General features: G+C 36.9%; 4 protein-coding genes across 5 annotated transcripts; 2 read left to right on the top strand and 2 right to left on the bottom strand.

Annotated features, from left to right (window-relative positions):
• The first annotated feature begins 183 nt into the window (after positions 1-183).
• LOC126753428 (vesicle transport through interaction with t-SNAREs homolog 1A) lies at positions 184-1,286 on the top strand. The gene is made up of 2 exons (XM_050464866.1): positions 184-436; positions 495-1,286. Exons 1-2 carry the CDS (start codon positions 281-283, stop codon positions 702-704), a joined length of 366 nt encoding a protein of 121 aa, XP_050320823.1. The 5' UTR covers positions 184-280; the 3' UTR covers positions 705-1,286.
• On the bottom strand, positions 983-3,902 carry LOC126753218 (WD repeat-containing protein 37). Its single transcript, XM_050464473.1, has 5 exons — positions 3,476-3,902; positions 2,811-3,411; positions 2,356-2,736; positions 2,049-2,295; positions 983-1,988 (listed from the first exon to the last, which is right to left on the bottom strand). The coding sequence occupies exons 1-5, from the start codon at positions 3,615-3,617 to the stop codon at positions 1,863-1,865; spliced, it is 1,497 nt and encodes a 498-aa protein (XP_050320430.1). The 5' UTR covers positions 3,618-3,902; the 3' UTR covers positions 983-1,862.
• Positions 3,903-5,190: 1,288 nt separating this feature from the next.
• LOC126753149 (S-phase kinase-associated protein 2) lies at positions 5,191-8,469 on the top strand. 2 transcript variants are annotated; one of them, XM_050464356.1, is made up of 6 exons: positions 5,191-5,290; positions 6,100-6,778; positions 6,843-7,349; positions 7,416-7,827; positions 7,909-8,068; positions 8,127-8,469. In XM_050464356.1, exons 1-6 carry the CDS (start codon positions 5,232-5,234, stop codon positions 8,311-8,313), a joined length of 2,004 nt encoding a protein of 667 aa, XP_050320313.1. In that variant the 5' UTR covers positions 5,191-5,231; the 3' UTR covers positions 8,314-8,469. The 2 variants fall into 2 exon arrangements, with proteins under 2 accessions (XP_050320313.1, XP_050320323.1); XM_050464366.1 differs by lacking the exon at positions 5,191-5,290 and adding an exon at positions 5,600-5,617.
• Positions 8,470-9,059: 590 nt separating this feature from the next.
• LOC126753084 (phosphoinositide 3-kinase regulatory subunit 4) lies at positions 9,060-15,636 on the bottom strand. Its single transcript, XM_050464220.1, has 15 exons — positions 15,380-15,636; positions 15,119-15,299; positions 14,872-15,042; positions 14,523-14,806; positions 13,790-14,369; positions 13,520-13,715; positions 13,239-13,457; positions 12,685-13,165; positions 12,513-12,627; positions 11,236-11,449; positions 10,969-11,160; positions 10,427-10,883; positions 9,918-10,347; positions 9,677-9,852; positions 9,060-9,607 (listed from the first exon to the last, which is right to left on the bottom strand). The coding sequence occupies exons 1-15, from the start codon at positions 15,466-15,468 to the stop codon at positions 9,373-9,375; spliced, it is 4,020 nt and encodes a 1,339-aa protein (XP_050320177.1). The 5' UTR covers positions 15,469-15,636; the 3' UTR covers positions 9,060-9,372.
• Positions 15,637-15,733: the final 97 nt, after the last annotated feature.

Genomic DNA, 15,733 nt, shown 5'->3' with positions numbered 1-15,733 from the left:
AAACAAAATTCAATATTTTTATAAAAAAAATGGTTCAAACTCCAACAACTATCAACGCATAATTTTATTTAACAAAAAACTGTAAAAAAAAAATAAAAATAAAAACAGATAAACAATTTAACTGAGAATAACTTATATCAAATATAACTAACCTAAACGATCTGGCAATATTAACAAATTGATTTCAAAACAATACAACAGCTGATTGTTTTTATTATCAAGTGATAATCATTTTGTTAAAAAAGGTCATTTATAAACTAAATCGAAGTATACTATTAAAATGTCGGGCCCTTACAATTGGCAGAAGTCTACAGAGGGACAAAATACAACGCAATCTCAATTAGTAGCAAACAGCTACGATATCCTTGAGCGAAGCTCTGCGAGCATACAGCGATCCAATCAAGTTGCAATCGAAACTGAACAAATAGGCACTGAAGTATGTAGAAATGTATAAGAAAACTATAATGAAATACATTTAATTTTCTTAAATTTAGGTATTATCTGAGTTAAATGAGCAACGAGAATCTCTATTGCGTTCTACACGACGGCTTCAAGACGCAGACGCAGACATTGTGCAATCAGGAAGCGTTATTAGAAAACTGCGACGCGAAGTGCTTTATAATAAATTAATTTTAGTGGTCATTATAATTTTAGAAATGTGTATATTAGCTGGATTGATAGTGCTCAAATTTGTACGTTTTTAGTTTGATATTAATGAGGCAAATGAATTGAATACTCGTGTAAAGGAAACTATTAAATCGTAACCGGGATGGCTCCTACACCCTACACTAACAGCATATTGTGGTTTCAAAACACCTATAGCATGGCATGGAAAATCTATGTAACCGAAGTAGATGTATATTTATTTCTGGCCAAGTACTAAACTCGGCGCAATTCTACCACTACAAAATTATTTGGTGAATGTTTTGTGGCTTCGACATAAATAAACAGAACATAAAATTAACTAAGCTTTACTCGAAAATTTTCAATTCATTACACACAATTATTTTTATTTAACATTTATGTAAATAACAATTTTCTTAGAGCATAAGCTAAACCAATATTTCCGAGTGCGTTTACGCTAATAGTAGTGCAACATTTCTAAGAAATCTATTTTTATATGTATTAAATAACGATTACTAATCAATACACATCCAGACGTAAATATTTATGGGTGTATATTAAAATCGTAATAGTAGTATTTTATAAATGATATATGCATTTGTATGTATGCTGTTATGTATATTTATAGTATGTACATAATAAATGATAAACGTAATATTCGATATCTTTGTCTGTATATATATTTTGTATTGAAACACTTGGCTTCAACTTTTTGCATTCGCAATACTTTCATAGGTTAAACCAGCTTGGCATTCGGAGGAAATATATTTTTAGTAAACATATCAATAAAGGTAAAAAGATTTCGGAAAAATTTCAGAAATATACAACATTGATAAGATTTTTAATATGTATGAGGTCGTATACGTATGAAACAAATAGATATATTCCCAATTTTTATATTCATTTAAATATATAGATGCTTTAAAATAATATAAAAAAATTAGTTTCAGCAATTTAAATATTAAAGGAGATGGAGATTAATTTTAAAAATTAATAATCAATTAAGTGTATAGAGTCTATATTTTCTCACAGTTCAATGCTATTGCTAATTAGAACAATTAGAATAAATCTTGCTGACAGTCCTACTTATCCTCACAGTAATTACATCTACGGGTATTCATCTACACACTGATTAAATTAATAAATTCCTTTTTTCCACACAATAACCGTAATTAACGTACAATTTCATAATGAATTGGAAATTCGTAAAAAACAATGGTTTAAACCTTTAGTGACTTTCAATTTTCTTTCGGTAAAATTATGGACCAGCCGAAAACGCGCCTATCAAAGCCACATGAAAATAAATCACAATTGAATAACGGATCTTCAGCCCAAGCTACGGAAGATACCATACGACGGTGACCCTAGAATAGCGCAGAAATTTTTAAATGATTTCTTACATGCAACAATATTTTAATTCAAACCTGTCGGCTCGTTCGTGGTAATCGCGCCACACGTTGTCCATTCAAATCGAACAAACGTATTTGCCTGTTGTCATGTGGTATTGCAATAATTCCGGCGCTTGAGACAGCTAAACGATTTACGGAGGAATCGGTACGTATAGTCGCCAGAGCAGAGCGCATGTTTCGTAATTCCCAAACTTTTACTGTGCGATCATCCGATCCAGACACTACTTTATCATCGCGCGCAAATACAGTTGACGTTACGCTTCTAAACCATTCATATAAATAAAATGTAATAAATTTATTACATTTATAATGTTTTACTTACTCTGTGTGTCCCTGAAATACCGATACAGCGGGAATTTCATAGCGAAAGTCCCAAAGACGAAAAGTTGAGTCGCGTGATGCTGTAACCACTAATCGTTGCGAAGCATGTGCTGAGACGTGTGTTAATTCATGGTCGTGTCCAGTAAGGGTCTGCACGGGCTCGCGAGATTCTACGTCCCACAAAATTGCTGTACGATCCCAGCTACCTGTTATTATTTGCCTATGATCCATGCTGGGCAACCAATCAGCAGCCACTACCACGGATGAATGCCCGCCCAGACCGGTAAACTCGCACAAAGGAGTGCGCAATGTGTCAACACGATCTCGATCTTCCACTTGTTCATCACTGTCGTCGAGCTCTTCCTCTGAGGAATGACCTCTCCTGTAGTTATCATATGAATATATTTAATTACTCATTAGCAGTTTTAAATTTAAAGAATATATATTGGAAATTACTTGGAAGATTCCCAGTTAACAGCTGCTTGCCAAATGTGTGCTGTGCCATCGCCACTACCTGTTAATACTAAGTCGCGATTCTGATGAAACTTTACTGAATTCACAGAGCCAGCATGTCCTTGATATTGTAGAAGGCATCGACCATTTTCGATACCCCAAATGCACGCGGTATGGTCTGCTGATGCTGTGCCTATAATTGGCTGACCAACCTTGGCAGTCACTTGCCAAACTCCATCCTTATGCCCGCAGAATTCTCGCGTTACTTGGCTAACCACTGTTTGTGCCTTGAAGCTTGATACAATTCGACTCGTTTGCGCTTTAATTTTATTGCTGGCTTTCACTTTGTTACTGCTTGATGTAAATTTTGCTTTCAGACCCTTACTTCCGCCACCACCAATAATTGAAGCAAGTGCGGTAGAATCTCCATCATCATGTCCAAAGGCGGATGTAACATTTGTTTGGACCGTACTAGTTAGGCCCGTATTCGATGTATTTCCTGCAATAATGTTCGTGCCACTACCACCTGCAGCAATTACTCCGGCTGAGCGTTCATATGAGCTAATCAGATCTTTGCTCATGCAGTGATCGAGTTTCTCTTGCACTATTTAATTTACAATTATTCGTATAACTAAAATTATTTGATTAAACAAATTTATAATACTTACAACTTAAATTTTCCAAATATAACAGTTCAAATTCTTTTTCTATCTGACCAAATAGTGAGTGCAAGCGGGCTCGAAAAGGTGCATCCTCTGGTATGGTGATATCTTCTGCCAAGCTGGACAGTCGATGTTTGGACGGCTTCATATTCGGTTATTTCTTTATAAATTCGTTTATTTTACAATTTGTTTATATTTTATCAATTTTCACGATTTTGCGTACGGCTTCGTATTACTTGTACAACCACATACCGATCGAATTAATTAGGATGCAATACTACAGATTCTGTTAGTACGAAAATATACCCTCTTGATAATTTAATTAACGTTTGTTTATTTTCTGCATTGCTATATATTTCATATTGCTGTATACATTTAATAAGAGATTTATCTGGATGCAGCTGAAAATAACGAATTCCTCTTCTAGTAAACGGTCAACTACATTCACAATAAACAACACAGGGAGACTGTAAAACTGAGATGAGAAGAAAAGGATTGTAATAGAATAAAGTTACGTTATTATTCTATTCCAAGTTACTTTATATGCATAAATACCGTTATTTAGACGTAAATTTTGTAGATTTGAAAGCAAGGGTACATCACAAAATAGTGATCATTATTTTTTAAATATTTGAGGGTTCCTTATCTAAAGCAGTTTGATGGACTTTACCAGAATAAACTCATGTATATGCATATATGCCAAGTTACCTAGCAGAACTTGATTAAAATTTTTGTGAATAAAGTAAAAAAAAAGCAGTTTGTTTGCGAGTAACACTTTAAATAAAAATATGAACACACAAAATTTGGAGAAGGGTGCAATACTTGATTAAATTTGATTGAAGTCCCATTTACAACGAATTTGTCTCATCCCAAATCATTGGTTAAAACCAAATGGCACGAAGCAATCGATATGTTTAGTTTCTCATCAATTTCCTCTGATGGTTATTCGACGATTGGCCGATACTATTTTCTACACTTGATTAATGTTATTATCTTTTCTTTACGTGATCGGGTGTCCAACACTCTCTTCGTCGCCGATAAACGTTGCCTTTGTCCAAGGTAGCTTCACAACATTCCACAGTCTACATTGGGAATGCGATCGCGCACTTACTTTTGTTTTTTACACAAAATTGTATACAGATTCCTTGATCCGTTTTTTGGAATAAGTCAAAATTTAAGATGAACCGAAACACGTCCAAGGAAAGCAGCTGTCAAAAATTAATTAAAGATTCAAAGTGGCCGCCCTTGTCATCAAAAGTAAGGGATATGAGTACCAACATAACTCAACAAAGCAATCGAAACTCGAATACCGCGAAAATTCAAAATTCGCGACAATTTTTGTACAAACATCGTATGGTAGGATGGTATGTGCGGTGGCAATTTTTTGAACTTTTTGATATTGCCGCACGGATCTAATTAATTTCAATACAATTTAAATATATTTTTGGCCAATTGCCACTGCATTAAACTGTTCTATTTATGATTGTGCTAATTTAAAAATTTCTTTTTCGCAAATTAATGAGACTACAATCTTTTGCACACAATAAAACCAATTAACACTAAACACTCTTGATTACCCTATCGGACATAGTGGATTTCTAAAATATTTTAAACGTGATGGAAGCCCTAATGGCTGGAATGCAAAAGAGTTGGCAATCTTGCACTTGTTGATTGTAAAATTTCACTCGCAGCGAAATTTGCTTTGTGATATTTAGCAAGAAAATTAAAGTTTTAAAAAATAAAGTGAAAATTTATTTATACAATGAGTAATAAAAAATTGAAAGAGACGGATAATATTGAAAATTTATGTCCGACAACAAGGTAAAGGAAATTCTTTATAAAATGTGTTAAATCTTTGATAGAAGAGTCTCATTCATAAAACATATGTACTAGTGTTGTTGGGTGGTGTAGTTTGAATAAAAAATTATCCAAGAAATGGCGCAAATATGTGACAGAAGTGACAGCGTTGGCGCACATTGGCGGCAACGTGTCGGCCAACAGTGCGTATTAAACACAGTTCGCCGCAAAAATTGGTGGCGCTCAATGTGGGTGTGTAGTGTTCTGGTTTTGTATACAATGCATTTGTGTTTGTGTGTTTGTCAACGAATATGGGCTGAAGGGAAGATAGCCGATCGCTGCCGAATGACAGTCAGTGGTAGACTCTACCATCCATCAAATATACTTGTTGTCAAACAAAACACGGTGCATTTTTTGTCGTATCTGTTTAATTGGTGTACATCAAATGCATTTTTAAGTTTATAAGTGAATTACTGCACAGTTACAAACTCAAATTAAATTATATGCGGAGTATAAAAAAGTGATTCCTAGAAAAAATATACATCCTGCAAGTGCTTGTCACGTATTTCCATAGGCCGTATTTTCCAAAAGTCATTGACTTTCAGCTTTATCTTTAATATTGCATTTCATTCAACAGTAGAAAATAGTGCAAATATTTATTAATTTTTCAAAAGCATTTCTGCTGATTAATTAAATAAGAGGTTGTGACCTTAACCAATTAACGTGTGATATGTGTACAATTGTGCTTGGTTATAATCTTCTGACAAAAATGAACTAATGATATACCATATATAGGTTACAGTAAAATAAATAAAAAAGAAAATTGTTTGCAGAAAACGCGTCAAAACTAACCCTGTCACAAATTGGAAAATTGCTAAGCTTGACTCGAACTCATCCCCAACCGTTCTTACAAGCGAACATTTGGACGAGATGGGCATTGGAATGCTCGACTCAGAAGAAAGCACGTCATCTGCCGCTTCCGCCATAGCATTAGTGTTGAGCGCCAGTGCAGATGAAAATTCTAATGGAGTCACTCCTAATTTGGATGCGCCAAAGATGTGCCACCAACGGTATACGGCCTATCGCACACTAGATAACACCTTAGACAGTACTTTTAACAGTGACACTAGCGATAATACAACAATAGCCACTCCGGGCAGAGGACTCATTGAAACAGATTGTATAAATATAAGCCAGCATTGCAGTAACAATAATAACATCGTATTGGATTCATATGGTGATAAAAATAATAAACTGAATTCGCAACAACAAAGCGGAGATAAGGTATTACTTCCATATAGGAAGGTGGCTATACTTGGTATGGGTGCGGGGAATCCTACCAGCAGCTCATCACCACATACGACGGCAATCGTCGCCCCACCCTACACAACAAATTCAAATTCGAATTCGCCTTCTGCTGGAAGAAGCACTCGTAGTCCTTTGGCTATTGTGTCAGGAAACAGCAACATTCGTGCACCTCGAAGTGCTACACAACATATTCAACCGCAACAGGTATTCTTGCAATCAGTTGAAAATGACATAAATTAAGTTTTAATACATATTTTTTTTTTTATAGAGTATGAATATGGGTGTTGCGACTATTAATACTTCAAATGCTTTTACTAATAGTGGGTCATCGCCAAATAGTTACATGTGTATGCCTTCAACAAGTAAACAATCACTTCTCAGACAACAACAGCGACAGCAGCAACAACAACAACAGAATACTCAAATTCAAAATAAAAGTCAAAATCGAACATCGCAAGCGGCAAACGAACAACAACCGCCTATGGTTGTATATGATAACTTCTTTTTGTTTAGGCAGCAACATTTGCGGGATCATATTTCCGATGGCAAAGATCATTTTAGCACACTATCGGATGAGATAATTTTACAAATTTTCAAATGGTTGCCGAAGAAAGCACTTATACGTTGCAGTTATGTTTGTCGACGGTTTAATAGATGTGCCAGCGATGAATCACTATGGACACGTTTGGATTTAGGGGGACGTCACTTGCGTGCAGGTGCTCTGGAAAATATTCTCACCCGCGGTGTGGTCATAATGCGTTTGGCCCAAGCTGAGGTGAGTACCATTTTTATTTGTTCGAAATATTCTCAATATATTTACATATATTTTATTAATTTTCAGCTAAGTCATCCCGTTTTCGATAGTGACTTTCTACACGCCGAACCAAAATTCGAATCAAAGTTACAGTATTTAGATCTAAGTATGGTATCGGTTGCAAAGCCCTCACTCAAGATGCTATTATCACGCTGTCGTCAATTGAAAAAGCTCAGCTTGGAGCATGTACCAATTAACGATGAAATCTGCAATGAAATAGCAAAGAATACCAACTTAGAGGCACTAAACCTAGCCATGTGTATCGGATTGGAGGCGTGGAGCGTGCGCAAGATAATGGAATCATTGAAAAATATAAACAGCCTAAATATTTCTTGGACAAATCTGTCTGTAGATGCCGTTACATCGGTGGTAACAAATGTTACACCAAATCTCTTGCGATTAAATATGGCAGGTTGTCGTAAAACATTGTACGATTCTCGTAAGTTTTCGCAATATAATATACGAAGCGGTTAATAATTTGAAAATTAGTGTCTAATATTTTTGCCATTGCTATTTGCAGATGTGGCAAGCTTAGCTAAACGATGTCCACAACTTTTAGAAATCGATTTTTCCGATTGCACTGCATTGACCGGCAATGTCATTAACATTATTTGCAGATTTAAAATGCTTGAATACTTGTCACTTTCGCGCTGCTATCTTATTCCTGCCTCTGCCTATATGTGAGTACAAATGTTTGTAATAATGAATGCCAAACACTTACAATTGCTATTGTTTTAGGGAGCTAAACAACTTGCCCACACTAACCTATCTCGACATATTTGGTATGCTCTCAGAGACTGGAATGGAATTGCTAGAGCAAAACTTTCCCAATATAGGTATTAATAAATTCATACATAGTTCGGTGGCTAGACCGACAGTGGGCACACGCCGCACATCAGTGTGGGGTCTTCGTACTCGTGACTAGAATATAAACATAGACGAAAATAATATGTGTATTAGGCTTAGTAACGGCACAGAAATCCACTGCAGTTTTGTACTAGTTTTTCAATTAATTGTTTTATATATGATACAATTAGCTTCTAATAAAATTGTCATAATGTCAAAAATCGTTTAAAAGAAACATTAATTATGTTAATTATTATGAAGGAATTCAACATTTCATTGTTCTAGTTTTATTAAGGATACAATTAGTGATGTCTTTTCGTATACCTACTATAAATAAACTTATAAGGTCATTTGTTTTCATCCAAATAACGACTGTGGAATTTTTTCTTTGCGGTTTCCAATGCAGATCTGTGCAAATATCATTTTTTATACGGTCAAGGACTGTGAGCTCGGCAGAACTCTGCCGTAATAACAACATTTCGGAGAATGTGCCGATGTCTTAGACCATAATCTTCGACCCTCAATAGTCGCTTCCACGAAACCGGAACGGACTTGGATTTTTTATCCACCCAAGGACTGCCAACTCGACAGATTTCCAGAACAACAACAATAACCATAATCTGCGCCAAATTTCAAAAAGATATATCATCAAGAAAAATAAGTAAGGAAGGTCTAAGTTCGGGTGTAAGGGAACATTTTGTACTTTTGCAAAGGGAAGTGCCTTCAGGGACATAAGGCTTGCTAGTTATATGGGGTGTAGGGCGAATTTTCACAAATCGTGCAAAGTTTTATCCCGTCCTATCCCAGCATTAAAAAAGCAATAAATTATTTGTATCGATAGTAAATCATTTGCATATTTTATTAGACTTATGCACTTTTCTTAATATTTTCAGAACAAAAAAATAATCAAATGAGTTACAAAACGTAAGTATATATTGCATGTATAAAACACAAGAATTTGAAATGGGTACATATTTGTATGTAAGTAAAATGACAAATCACAGGCATACGCACATGTTAATATATACACGTATATATGCACTTGCTTATATATAAAATATTTTAAGCTTATACAACTCATTTTTTGATATATTATAAAAAAAAATAAGTTGTTTTCAAATAAATAATATAACTATGTCTACTTCCACAACTTGATAACACCATCACGGGCAGCGGAGGCCACATAAATCTGCCCTTTGTCAGTTTTACACATTAGTAAATCGGTTATAGCGTCGTGATGACATGGCGAGGGCATGTCTGGGCCGGAACGAGGATTTTCCTCCATTGAACAGCCTGGCGTATTCAAACCCGTTGGATTGTTCAATTTATGCTTTTGTTCATAAATTACTTGACTGCCGTCTATGATTTGCGAGCTGAATTTATAGAAAGTAGCATATAATTAGTCAGGTTAAAAATAAAAATATTTTATATGAATTATGTACTCGTAGGTGAATGAAACGTCTTCCAGATTATCTTTAGCTGCGGGCACTTTGAGAGACGAGTTTTTGGGCTCATTTAGATCCCAGTAACGTATGCGTTGATCTGAGCTACCAGTTAGTAAGAATGGCGATTTGTCAACCACACCGCTTAGCAGACCACATGAAGTTGAAGTCTCGCTCTGAAGAAAAAAAAAACAAAACATTAAGTTGTAGTAATTCAAATTTGTTTGCTGCAACAATTTACCATTTGAATGTTTGATAGCACGGGTGTGGAACTAGCCCACAATACTGCTTGGCGATGGCCGGTTTCAATGTTCCACAGCGACACTTCATTGTTCGATTGTGAGGCCGAAATTAGGTATGAGGGCTCTGTGGGGTGACAGGCCACCTTACGTATACGCGAACCATTTGGATGCTTAATTTCGGCGATTGGCAGGCGAAAACGAAGATCCCAGCAAATGTGCTTGCCACCACTGGTGCCGGTGGCTAGCCACGAGCCAGCCGAATCGACACAAATCGTAGTTATGACACCGTGTTGCAGTTCGTTTTCTAAACGCCAGACGGGCTTTTGTACGCGCGTATCCCAACCAACAATGCCGCCATACACAGTCGCATAGATAATAACGCTTTGGTCGTAGGTTTGCATATCCACCACAGGGCCATCGCTGTTTTCGCTAATAAAATAAAATTATAAAAGTAATTATAGAGCACTGAAAATGTTGTTATTATATGTACATATGTTAGACCGCTTACCCTTCGTCTAAATGCAACGCCTGCTGTAATGTCATTTTTGAGGAATTTCTGTCTATTCGCATTATAAGCAAGCTACCATCTTTGCCACCGACGGCCAACGACTGGCCGCCATCACAAGCGACCAGCGCGTAAATTGGCGTATTGGCCGAGTACACTTGCCGTGATCGATTGATGCCCTGATTACCGTTTAGTTTATTGCAGTCCCAAAGTCTCACTGTGCCGTCAATGCTGCCACTGGCAAAAATGGCGCCGTGCGGCTTCAACGATGTCATCTTAATCACAGATTCTGAATGCTCATGCAGATGAGCTATCATAGTGCCATTTAGTGACCAACCTTGCGGATAAACTGAGTTGAGCCTCTCGTTGTGGCTGTGCTGTGAAAACGCTAACATACTGTAACGATTTTTAAATGTAATACGTAGAGCGTCCAAATCTTTACGGCACTCCGACGAGCGTTCTGCGGTGGTACAAAATATATTAAATTCTTTCATAATTACATAAACGTAAGTAAATATTTGAAAGGCATTGCTTGGCGTGCATACCCTGCCAATAGTTGCGTTCGGGCATTGTATACTCTCCGAGCGAAGTGGCGGCGCTTACAGTTGCCGTCGGATGAGGTGTGCCACCAAGCATCGTAATGCCAGTCGGTGGACTGCCAGCTATACCGCCGAGCGACGTTACAGCCACCTCGGTTGCAGGTGATGCAGCAGCAGGCAGAATGCCTTCATTTGCACCTGCAATGGGCAGCGCATACATTTTAGCCTAAACCTTTTAAACTAGTAGAATAGAAAATTTCTGAAATATCTTACGTGTTTCCTGTGGCGATTTGGAGAGCTTATCAGCTAATGGGTATTCGTGGCATACTACATTTTTACGTGTGATCACAATGCGTCCATTACCGGAGGTCGGCTCATCAACTTCTTGCTGTGATTTATGCTTTAGCTTGAATAAGTAAGGCTTGAAGGCTAGCAGCTGCATTTCCACTAAGTCATTGAGACCTTCAGAGGTTAAGCGACAGAAAAGCTAAGGAAATTACAACATAATATTATAATAAAGCGTTGCTGCGCACAAAATCACAAAATTTCGAAAAGAGTCCATTTCCTCAGGTACCGTTACTTTGTTAATTGTAAATTGTAGAACCGTTCGGCAGTATAAAAGAAGAAAAAACGTAAACTTTCGCTGCACCGAAGCTATAATACCCTTCACAGGTGCTTTTCTTATAGCAAGGATATTACTTTGTATTGATCTGACTAATATGTTCGGAGATGTGAAATTTGGTGAGTTTTTCTTGTCAAGTAAACACGTTTTCCACAAAAGAACTCGATTTTTTAAGACTTATCGATCTTACCCCGCTTTAGTTAGACCTCCGCAATAACAGTCCTTGGCCGGATTAAATCCATCATCCATCTATGAAAGAATTTGATTTTGATCGGTCGCTCGATACACGATTTAAAGGGATTGAACCGCTACCTTGTACAATAATACGTGGCAAATTTCATGAAGATATCTCGTCAAATGGAAAGTTTACCATACATGCACTTAATTCTAAACGTTCAGTTTGTAAGACTGCCATATGCAATAGTCATAAGAAATCGGCGGTTCCGACAATAAGCGGATCCTTGGGGAGAAAATGACGTGTGCAATGTTTCAGACCGATATCTCAAAAACTGATGGACTAGTTCGTGCGTATACAGACAGACAGACGGACATGGGGTAATCCACTCAGCTCGTCACGCTGATCATTTGTATATATATACATATGTATGTATTCGACGTTTCCTTCTGGATGCAACAAACTTTGTGGCAAATCGCCAGATCGCTTAAAAAATAGCTGTTTTCAAGATGTTGTGTCTACATAACAAAATAGAGTGGATACTTTCTTTAATATTGGTAGAAAAGGGCAAGTTGCAAAGTTGGAACGCTAGTTATAAGTAGAAGTTCTGTTCGAGACTTTTGCAGATTCTACTTATCACCCACCCACCACACGGCTTCATATTGTAGCTAGAAACTAAACTATATAATTAACACCGCTGTGAACTTAGCGCTTACCAAGTTGACTAATGGTAAATATCTAAACATATCTTACATTTCTTAAAGCTTGGCTAGACTCATCGTGTTGCGGCTGTAATGGAGCTCGGGGATTATTGCGGGCGATGGCTCGAATTTCCAGTTCATTCACCAACATTTGTATGTCGTTAAACCTAAAAATATATAACACCATCAGTCAACATTATCATTGCATATACTTTATATATAACCTTATAATACTATCGTAGATTTGTTGCGGAATTGGTGGCTGCAAGCAGTCCAGTAACAAATCGGGCTTTTCCACTTGTATCAGCGGTATTTTCAGGAATCTCTTAATGGCCGGCATAATCTTCACTTGTACATCTATGGCACTCAGGGTACGTGCCGCTGTTGAAATCATGCCACAAATTTCATGGCGTATCCACAAGTTCGGGTGGCATAAATAGCAACACGTTTCCTTAATAATCTCAGTGATGGTGGGCTTTTTTATATGACCCAATTCGATGAGTATCGTAATAGCACGTATGGCCTTACTAATGACAAACTCTTCGCGATCCGTGAAACCCTGATGCAATAGTGGCACAAGTATATCTGAGGCCTGCCAACCGACATAACCAGCTACACCGGCGATATTATCATAGAAAGATCCGCGCAGGTTTTTGTCTTCATCATTCAGGAATGTCATTATATGTGACAGTATAATATCATTAGCTGGAAATATGAGCGAAATTTTCCCAAAAGGTGTTAAATATATGATTTTTTTTAACAAAAGATGCAAACAAACCTTTCTCCTTGCCAAAGAAGCCGCACAGATCACAAATGCCTGACTCCATAAGAGTTTGCTTGACAATTGGCTTCGAATCGGTCAGCAGACTTAGCACATTTTGTTGTATTATGTCGTGTAAGGCGTTCAATTCGGCCTCGTATCTGCGCGCGGGCATATCATTTGGGGCATTTCGTTGTGTTTCTTCGAGAAAATAAATAGCAATCTTCGCTAATTTGGCTGTGAATGAAGAAATATGATAAATGAAGAAATTTTTACTTTGATTGATAGAGTTTTCATACCAATATTTCGCGCAAATGCCACGCGTACAATAACTGCGCTGGGTTCGCTGCATAATTTTTCTATCGAGGGCAAAATATACTCGGGAAAGACATTAGCGTCACTTAAAGGTATTTGTTTGACCATGCTAAGACACGAAGTTAGCGTTTCAATGGCTTGAACTTGTACTTTTGATGTCGCATATTGCGCCAGATGAAGCTGTTAAGCGTTAAAATAATATTCTTGAAATAATCCAACACGGTTTTTACTCATAATCGCGAATTCATACTTACAATATAGGGCAATATACGATCCAATATCGTTTCTGAAGTGGTGTATTTGCATAATCTATGGAGAATGTCCAGTGAACAAATTTTTGTGTTTGATTGTTTTAGGCCGCGTATGCACGAGGTTACAACTGTAATTATCAAAATCAAACCATCCTGTTCGGCTGGTAATCGTTGGCAGTTGTCTATCTTTTCACCGGCACCGGATTTTTCATCAACATCCGGTGTTATATTCGGATCATTTGTCAATACTTTTATACAGTGCCCAATATCGGAATGTAAACGTAAGATTTTATCATCTGGCGACATTATTGGCGAAGAAGAGAACATTTGCAAATATGATTGCAGAAATGAGTAAAAATATTCGGGGAAGAGACGCCCACGTTCTTCGTCTAAATAGTCTTCAGCACTTTTCCTGTACATTGAATTCAAGTTGATCATGGAACCGAGTAGAGCACGAAGGTGTTCGTTTTCAATGCTCTCTAAATGCTTGTACACAAGTTCATTTTCGCCGCTGCGGTATGAAAGTAGCTGAGAAAGTTCAAACGGTGCTGTGCCCTCAGTCCACAGTTCTAACAGTGCGCAACTAAAATTAATTTCAGAATATTAAATTTATTTAAAAATATTAAATTATTTTTTTTTTCAGCAAATTAAACTAAATAATTTTAAAATTGAATAATGTAAAAATATAAAAGTAATTTGAAAATTTTGCTTAGTTTACTATGTATGATATACTTACCCTGCGGAAAATATATCCATAGAGGGCACCAGCGTATTATCTGAAATATATGGCCCTAGGCGCACAAGTGAGTCAGTGGGTAGCATAGCGCCGTAGCCTTCAGCATCGTCAGACGAGAATGTTTTGACGAAACGCTCAGGTGCTATGTAGCAGGTGCGGCGTCTGCTGGTGTCAAAGAAATAAGTATAATCGGCGGGATTGTCTTCGGGGAGGTATGTTGGCTTAAAGGATGCGAAATCGGAGAGTAAAACCCAATTCCAGGAAGTTATCAATATATTCTCCAACTAACGAAATTAAAAATTATTGATTTACATATATTTGTATATAAGCAAAGCGTTTGTTTAACAACCTTAATGTCACCGTGACAGATCTTTTGCTTGTGACATTGGTTCAATGCACAAAGTATTTGAAAAGTGATCCATTTCTTTTCAAGCGTTGTGAGAAAGGGGCGCGTGGATACACGGTCGTACAAGCTGTGCTTCACATATTCACGCGTTATGTATGCGGCTTTATCAGTTAACTAATTAAAACAAACATAATGTTAAACACGCCCAATAATTCTACCAAAGATTTGTTATTGTTATTATGGCACTTACCTCTACTCTCTGAAATGGTAAGCAATTAACAGCATTTGATAGGGACTTTTTTATGTATTCAAGACGTTCTTTGTGATACTCTAGTGGTAAAGTAGGATCATGCCTCACAAACACTTTCACCACCACTAAACCTTCCTCTGATTTTGCCTTGGCCACTTTGAAGAAACGCGTACTGCCCATGCTGTACACAAATTTATTGAAGATAATAATTGCATGGTTAATTACTTTGTATTTTTAAAATCCTTTTGCATGAACACTTACTTTGATTCGAAAACAATTTCCGCACCAGAAAAATAATGATCCATCGGGTATATTTGGGATGGGGCTATACCCACCAGCTGGTTACCCATTTTGACGTGTTAAACTTCACAACTGTTGTGACTTAATTTATTTCACTTTCCAAATGATTTTATTAAAAGTAACTTTTTTTATAGGGGTGAAAATCCACAATATACCTGTGAAAAAGTACTACAAAGCAGCTGTGCGAAAAATGTTTACTTGCTTAACATTTATTAGAACCAGCTGTTTCTGCAAGCGAACAGAAAAAAGTAATAGATTCACAGCAATAACAAAATGATGGAATTGATCATAGAGGGAGCCATATCGTTTTATGAA

This window comes from Bactrocera neohumeralis, chromosome 2 (genome assembly GCF_024586455.1).
Source record: "Bactrocera neohumeralis isolate Rockhampton chromosome 2, APGP_CSIRO_Bneo_wtdbg2-racon-allhic-juicebox.fasta_v2, whole genome shotgun sequence".
NCBI classification, from domain to species: domain Eukaryota; kingdom Metazoa; phylum Arthropoda; class Insecta; order Diptera; family Tephritidae; genus Bactrocera; species Bactrocera neohumeralis.
The sequence above is the reverse complement of the archived record's forward strand: the minus strand, read 5'-3'. Positions and strand labels throughout refer to the sequence as shown.

Excerpts from the sequence above, each read along its gene's own strand:
- LOC126753149 (XM_050464356.1), top strand. The coding sequence starts at position 5,232 with ATGAGTAATAAAAAATTGAAAGAGACGGATAATATTGAAAATTTATGT. Across the intron at positions 7,350-7,415 it reads TGCGTTTGGCCCAAGCTGAG|CTAAGTCATCCCGTTTTCGA; the intron begins GTGAGTACCATT and ends ATTAATTTTCAG. Across the intron at positions 7,828-7,908 it reads TAAAACATTGTACGATTCTC|ATGTGGCAAGCTTAGCTAAA; the intron begins GTAAGTTTTCGC and ends TGCTATTTGCAG.
- LOC126753084 (XM_050464220.1), bottom strand. The coding sequence starts at position 15,468 with ATGGGTAACCAGCTGGTGGGTATAGCCCCATCCCAAATATACCCGATG. Across the intron at positions 11,450-12,512 it reads CTAGCCAAGCTTTAAGAAAT|CTTTTCTGTCGCTTAACCTC; the intron begins GTAAGATATGTT and ends TAATTTCCTTAG. Across the intron at positions 10,884-10,968 it reads CGAACGCAACTATTGGCAGG|AACGCTCGTCGGAGTGCCGT; the intron begins GTATGCACGCCA and ends GTACCACCGCAG.
- LOC126753428 (XM_050464866.1), top strand. The coding sequence starts at position 281 with ATGTCGGGCCCTTACAATTGGCAGAAGTCTACAGAGGGACAAAATACA. Across the intron at positions 437-494 it reads CTGAACAAATAGGCACTGAA|GTATTATCTGAGTTAAATGA; the intron begins GTATGTAGAAAT and ends TCTTAAATTTAG.
- LOC126753218 (XM_050464473.1), bottom strand. The coding sequence starts at position 3,617 with ATGAAGCCGTCCAAACATCGACTGTCCAGCTTGGCAGAAGATATCACC. Across the intron at positions 2,737-2,810 it reads GTTAACTGGGAATCTTCCAA|GAGAGGTCATTCCTCAGAGG; the intron begins GTAATTTCCAAT and ends TGATAACTACAG. Across the intron at positions 2,296-2,355 it reads GTATTTCAGGGACACACAGA|AAGCGTAACGTCAACTGTAT; the intron begins GTAAGTAAAACA and ends TGAATGGTTTAG.